A 7,500-nucleotide genomic window follows, 5' to 3' on the forward strand; every position below is an offset into this window, starting at 1 on the left:
TGAACCCAGGGTCTCGCTCGGTGACATGAGAGGGAGAAAGACGGATGAAATTTGGTAGACTATTGACTATTTAACGCCTCGGCGTTTATTCATCTTTTCACGTTGGAAGAGAATGTATGAAAGCCATATATTGTTCTTTCAAAGTAAATGGAAAACGGATTAAGTTGTTTCATTAAATGCAATGATCTTTCGTCAAGGAAAGATCATTTTACGCGGCTGCCGCCTTGGAGCTTCTTTTGTCTTCAATTTGCTGACTGAATTTCTCGGCCCGGTTGCTCGAAAGCCAATTAGCTTAAACCAGGATTAGACGTAGTCAATAGGCCATTTCCGAGTTCATGGCTACCTCCTCTTCAAAGCGAGTCTAAGTGCGAAGTTTTTGTGATGGTAATTAGTTCTACTTTACATATGAATAAAAACTAATTTTCATAAGAAAAACTTCGCACTTAGACTCGCTTTGAAGAGGAGGCAGACTTGAACTCAGAAATGGCCTATTTTTGAACTGGAATTAGCGTTAAACGGCTTTTGAACCACCAGGCCCTTGTGGCTAAATGCGGTGTTGATGCCACAGAAGTGTTCAATTAATGGAGCAAATATGTCATCATAATTTTTGAATGCCCTCAGACTTTTTTAATTCCCTCACCCATGGAGCCAGTGCCGTCAATTATAGCTGTTACAGTGGCCATCGCCTTTGTGTTTCCATGGAGACAAGGATGTGTTCCCTAAAAGACAGCAACGCATTTTTCACAATTTTCATACAGCCCTGTGCAAACGGACGCAACATTGTTCCAACATTGCAACATTGTTGGCCAAAAACTCCCCACATCATTGGGTGCTGCATGTTGCGTCCATTTGCACACACCCTGTTGCACGTTGTTGGGATTTGTGCCACGAAGTTTGAAACTGATCAAAGCAGCATTTCTTTTGTTCCGTTATCGCAAAAACGTAGCGCAACAACGTGGGACACGTTTGCACAGCTCTTTCAACATCGTGTCCCTGGGGCCATGCAGGTGCATTACATATGGTCTCCATGGTGATAGCAAAGCACCAACACGTTGAAAAAAAGATGGCAGTTAAATTTTGTTAGTGGGTCGTATCCTTCCCATGATACACTGCACGTCCTTACATTGTTGGGAGTTGTAGCGTCCGTTTGGACAGGCTTAAGCGATAAAATGAAGGTAAGAAATTTCGTTGCAGTTATGAATTTCACTTACCAGGTTTGCTGAAACTGCCGTTGTTATTAATGCATAAGGTCCGTTGACGAAAATGCCAGTGATTATCATTAGAACTAAAACGAAAGAAAAATGTTACCTCTGGAAAGAAATTTAGACCAAAACACCAAGTAGATTAGTCACTTGCAAAGCTCGAAATTCAATCCAGGCTGGAACTGGACTTGTATCCATGACCGAGCAATAGGAGGTTTTCACGTGACGTCATCGCCGCCGTTATGTTGGTGGACGAAAACAAAAGATTTCTCATTAGCTTCTTTTGTTCGTCCACCAGAAGTCGTACATTTCTCTATTGTTATTGGTGTCCCTAGAGGTTGGTTGAACACGTCCTATTGCGCTGCACACAGTTCTACCACTAAATTTATGGACAGAAGATAGAAGTGATCCAAAGTTTTAAGCTCTGATTTACTACCATTTGCGTCTATCCTCGAAGCGCGACGAATTTTGCTTAATATCTTCGCTCTCCCGGAAAACCTGAAAACTTCAAGAGCACGTGAACAAAATATGCTGGTATGCCGCATAAAACGTTGTCACTTTCATGAAATAACTGCCAACGTTTCATTGGTCAAAAGTGACACATAACCGGACAAACCGTTAACGTTTGAAAAGTAAAACTTCGTGCAAAATTCGTCACGCTTCAAGGATGGACGCAAATGGTAGTAAAAAGGCACCTGTTTATTTTAACTGGAATCTTCATATTTATGATCCGCCATTACTAACTTTAAAATCTTGATAGAGCTGGATCGAGGAGAAAATGGCGTTAAAGAATATATAGTTTAAGAATGTAATGCGTGTGTACACGGCTGCGTTAATATGACGCAGGCTTTCAGACTTTTAAACTCGTGTTTTGCAAATATAATAAGCTGCGTTTACACGCTGAAACTTTAAGCTCGTGTGTAAATGACGTCACTTTTCCCTTGATCCAACCTTCCGCGGTCCAAAATTTTGTCAGTCAAGTGTCAAACACAAAGACGCACTATCAAAAGGCGTGGTGCCTTAGGCACATGCAAATGATTTATCAATCACCCGTGAACGCAACCGAGCTCTGAGATAATGTGTGTAATTAAAAAAGCCCCTTGTGGCAATGTGCCCGTAATATGTCATAAAATATTAACTGTCGTTCTTTTTTTAATCCCGAGTCCCTTTTTCTCGCGCTAAAAATATCTTTTCGGGCTTCCGTCTCTGTGTTGCTGTTTATTGATTACCATCTTGGATAATTAATCAGTCGTGTTTGAATGAATTCGAACGAAGGCAGAGCGTGCTTAAGTAATAACACTTTCAAAATCTGAGGAAAAAAACGTTGCAGCACTTTTAAGCAATTGTGGCTTTACAGACACCAAAAAAAATCAGGCGGCTTCGACGGGATTTGAACCAATGACCTCTGCGAAGCTGCAATATCTGTGCTCAACCAACTGAGCTATGAAGCCAATCAGCCTTGGCAGCAGGTCAATTGTCCAGTTAGGTGGGAGGATCCATTCTGTCTTTCGTCTATACCCCGGACTTCAAACATACACGTCTTTCATTGAACAATACGTGTCGGCCAACATTGCTGCCACGTTTAGCTTGGGCTTGAAACAATAAGCCAGTTTCGTATTCTCACGGTAAGACTAGATCTAACATGAAATGGAGGCTAATGGGGGGAAATAATTTGCACGTGAAAAGATTTCCGCCCATTAGCCTCCATTTCACGCTCGATCCAACCCAACCCAACCCAACCCAACCTTCAGCAAATAAGAACTCGGACTCTTTCCTGAGTGTGCCCAAGTCACTGTAACTAAACACTTCTCTTTTACAGCACAGTATGTCATTAATTACTTACTAATATTTATTTTGAGATTCGCATTGGCAAAGAATCTGTATATAAAAAGCTGCAAGATACAATGGGCATAGTTTTATTACACAAGCATCCCTGTAAGAGCTAAATTACAATCAAATGAGTCACTTTGAAAATCATAATAGATGACGATTGGGGAGGCAAAACAAAACCGCTTGAAGAAAGAAACAGCCACAGATATTAATATAAATATTCACCCACATTTTTCGGGTGCCAATTTTCATAACCTGCGATCAAGCATTCTTTTCTTTACATTTCCATGCCCTGTTTAAAGAAAAGAACGCCGAATCGCAGTTTTATGGAGGTCAGTCAATAGACCCTTCTCCAATATGGCAGCAACGGATTTGAATGAGTTGAACTAAAACGAATGAAAAACTGATACCAGAAATAGAAGTTGAGAAAATGTAACTTGAAATAAGAAAAATTTGCAAACGTTTGTATGACCGGGGGTATACGCCATACCCCCAATCATACTAATGTATGTACATTTTTCATTTTCCAACTTACATTTTCTCAGCTGATATCACACCTGATATGCTACAACTTTGCAGGATTACTAAAGTAAAGGTGCTCTTTCTATTTTTGGTATCAGTTTTTATTTTAACTTATTTGAATTTTCGGCCGCCATTTTGAAGAAGGGTCTATTCTGCAAAAGCCAATAAATCTGACTGCAGATCAACCGGCCATTTTGACATTAAATGGGTACTAACACCTACAGCTGTAATCGCCAGTAAAAGACGTAATTTATGAAATTCGAAGTCGCATGACCTTTCCACCAATAGTTTGTTTGGAATGGGGGAGAGGCATTTCCTCCAACTTTTAGCTTTTTCCTGATGGTTTTTCTTAAAAATCTAAAATAACCTTAACTTCTTAACGCGGTAGGCGAGTTGACCCGTATTCTCAGAAAGATCGTTGAAACATGACAGGTCCTACATTTTGTACTTTTGGAAGATTGCTGTACACACAGTCACCAGAATGCAGCTCAAATTTCATACAAATGTCTGCCAAATGGAAATAGAATCCGACAAATCCATACAAAACCAACCAAACATGAAAAAAATGACCACTTTCGAACTGCATTGTAACTTTTAAAGCTACATTCAAAATTATAGTAATTTAAACCCCCGGTCCCCCCTGCCCCCCACCATCCTAAGAACAAAACATCTGCGGACTTACCATTGGCCCTGCAAACACCAACATGACAACAACAGTGATTCCACTACAGTCCGTTTTGTCAGAAATATATCCGGCAAGGATACCACCTGCAACACACCAGGGCCCAGTTGTTTGAAGGGTGGATAGATCACTATCCACTGGTTAAGTCAATTGGTTTTGCTACTGTTTATCCGCTGGATAGTGATTTATCCACTGGATAGCGTTGTCCACCCTTTGAACAACCAAGGCCAGATGCTATTTAACCCTTTCACTCCTGTGATCTAAAAGTTCATTCTCCTAACTAGTACCATAGATTTCTTTGTTTGCTAGTCATAAGAATTTGGTGTTATATCAAAACATCCCTTAACTGATAGTAATCTTCATTCTCCATACTTGTCACTTCGTGCTTAAGATCCCTAGTGAATTTGATTTCACTTCGTTATTTATTAAAGAACACCGCAAAAACATGCGGTAAAATCCGTGCTGCATGTGCACGTGCACGATCATTTACATGTATGTTCTTTTAACCAATGATATCATTGTTTTGTGGCGTTGTTGTTACCGTTGCTGCCATCTTTTCTTAAGCTCCCTAATGTCATCAACACCGCGTAAGGCTGCGACTGATTTGTCCTTATTTTTAAGCTATTTCATGGTAGTGCTTAACATTCAAAAGCTAAAGGCAGTACTTTGGATTGGAATATGCACTGCATTCAAACTCATTGGCAAGATGAGCTTTGGGTTAGGTGCAAGGGAGAGTTGATTTTTGGACCCTGGGGCCAGATCTGCAAGGGATCCAAATAATAATTATTATAATGAGACATTGCCCAAAAAGCGTAACACTTAAAAAAGTAGTGTTCAAAATAAAACAAACTGGTCAATGAGATCACAAGCCCTTGCAATTTGCTTCAATTCTTTTTCCTTTCCTTCATGCCTTGGTTGAAACCAAAAGCATGGGCTTGGAATTCAGTCCAGCCCTGATAATTTGTTGGTCTAAAACATTAACATTGCTTCTACACTGATAAAACTTTTGTACCTATGATTCCTCCAACATCAAACAGCGTGGACAGATCTGCTGCCGTAGTTGGGCCATAAACTTCACCACCAATACCTAAAATATGAAACATTACAATAAGTCATGAACTATACCACAGTAGACCAGCAATTTCTTCTAACACAAACACACACACATGCCTTATGGAAGACTTACTAGTGTGTGCAATATAGAATGGCAACCAGAAGAGGAATGTGTAACTGACCAGCTTAGCAAAGAACAAACACAAAGAATACTCTATGACACCCTATAAGAGAAAAAGACAAAAAATTACTATCTGATGCGTGGGATGGAAGAAAAATTAACAGCTTTCTTTTGGCGTCAGGAAGGGGGGGGGGTTGGGGTAAGCTCGATTTCTGCCACTCTCTCAAGTGTCTGGTCTTCTTTCCTCTCAGAGAGAAGGAGCGCAGGCTCTTTTTCTCAAACAGAAGCTTGTAATTCAGCCAAGAGCCAGGACACATTTCCTTAAAATTTTAATTTTAGAGATAGGTACCCTCCTTGGAAGATATTTGGTTTTAAAATATGCCAAATTTGGTCTATATACAGACCCTGGTCATTGACATTCCCCTCATTTTTATGTGAGAGTTCCCTGAGTAGCCAAACACCACTTACAGGTATAAGAACTGCACTCCAGAAACCAACAGCATGAGCATTGTCTCCGGGTGTTGAAGTTGATGACAACTGAGACGAGGATGAAATATTGTCCAACTAAAAAGAAAAGACAACCACTGAAACTAGAAACACTTACTAGTAAAGATGGCTTGAGAAAAGATTAGCACTGTGCAAAATGACATTATTCTTGAAAGAACAACAGAATTGTTACATTTTTTTATGGTCTTAGTTGCTCATGGTTTCTTAGATTAAGCCATAAAAACACAGCTTTTCCCAAGCTGTGTACTAATACCATTGTTGTGATAAACAAAAGGTTCCTATCACTTCCTAATGCTTAAAAACAGAGGAACAATGACTTCAAAAAGAATATGCAAATTCAGTGCCACTTATCATAATAACATTATCGGTTAAGTGAAGCTACAATCCTCGCAGTTATGAACGCAATTTTTGCAATTGCATAAAGAAGCCTGAAAAATTTAAGATTTCAACGGGGTTTGAACCCATGACCTTGCGATACCGGTGCGACGCTCTAACCAACGGAGCTATGAAGCCACTGACGTTGGGAGCTGGTCATTTGTGGGTTCTAATGTTCCTGTGAGAAATGAATCAACAATGAAATGATATATGAAATGGATCATAATTATATGAACTGCAGAAATCGTTGATTCATTCCTCACGGGAACATTAGAACCCACAAATGATCAGCTCTCAACGTCAGTGGCTTCATAGCTCAGTTGGTTAGAGCGTCGCACCGGTATCACGAGGTCACGGGTTCAAACCCCGTTGAAGTCCTGAATTTTTCAGGCTCCTTTACGCAATTGCAAAAATTGCGTTCATAACTGGTAGGATCATAGCTTTACTTGATTTCATATCTGCAGTTCATATAACAATGATCCATTTCATATATCATTTCATTGTATGATCTGTTTCAAAAAATCCAAAAAAAGGCTAGTTTATCCTGAAAAAAATCATCTAACATCATGCATTCCTCCTAATTACCGGTACATGAAGCTTGTTACAGTCGATGGTGTGAAGAAATTTGAAAGTTTTTTTTAAGCTTTTGAGCAGTTTTTGTGATCATCTCGTACATGCCCCCTGTATTTTGGAATCCAGTGGCTGTAGGTGGGTTTCAATTGTCCAAGAGCTTGATACACTTCAAGAATACAAAATGAGGAGTTATGTAGCTAGCAACTGAAACTTACATCTCTAACAATTTTGACACCAGTGGGGTCGCTAATATATACATCTTTTAAGAAGCCTTCTCTGTCGTCAGATATAACCTATTCATAATCACAAGTAAAAAAGACAATAAGATGAAAACCAAAGGAAAAATAATTTAGCATAGAATAGGGTAGCCCAACATCCACAGCAATAATATTGTAAGTCACACCCTTATGATATCCCAGCACCAGCTCCTAGGCCTTTCAGCAACATGCAACTCTTTGTGACTCTGTACTATCCATCATATTGACAGCAACAACTGGCCAACCAAGAGAAACTACATGGAAATCTGAAATCTTGCTCTCATGTATTGATTGATTGACTGATTACAGTTGTGTACAGTCAATTTCACATTACTTTACTGCGCCATGATCCAAAGTTTCTTGAGAAACTGGATACTA

The 7,500-nt window shown here is 39.7% G+C and overlaps 1 protein-coding gene across 3 annotated transcripts in view; it reads right to left on the reverse strand.

Moving 5' to 3' along the window:
* The window catches only part of LOC137982212 (glucose-6-phosphate exchanger SLC37A2-like), a 34,100-nt gene that overhangs the window by 5,628 nt on the left and 20,972 nt on the right, over window positions 1-7,500 (reverse strand). For all 3 annotated transcript variants that reach the window (XM_068829287.1, XM_068829285.1, XM_068829286.1), the window contains 8 exons: window positions 7,081-7,158; window positions 5,879-5,974; window positions 5,423-5,513; window positions 5,249-5,323; window positions 4,237-4,322; window positions 3,046-3,094; window positions 1,212-1,285; window positions 641-719 (listed from right to left, as the gene is read on the reverse strand). In XM_068829287.1, the coding sequence (XP_068685388.1) occupies window positions 641-719; window positions 1,212-1,285; window positions 3,046-3,094; window positions 4,237-4,322; window positions 5,249-5,323; window positions 5,423-5,513; window positions 5,879-5,974; window positions 7,081-7,158 (628 nt within the window). The remainder of the gene's footprint in view (window positions 1-640; window positions 720-1,211; window positions 1,286-3,045; window positions 3,095-4,236; window positions 4,323-5,248; window positions 5,324-5,422; window positions 5,514-5,878; window positions 5,975-7,080; window positions 7,159-7,500) is intronic.

The sequence above is a fragment of the Montipora foliosa genome, chromosome 13 (assembly GCF_036669935.1).
Source record: "Montipora foliosa isolate CH-2021 chromosome 13, ASM3666993v2, whole genome shotgun sequence".
NCBI classification, from domain to species: domain Eukaryota; kingdom Metazoa; phylum Cnidaria; class Anthozoa; order Scleractinia; family Acroporidae; genus Montipora; species Montipora foliosa.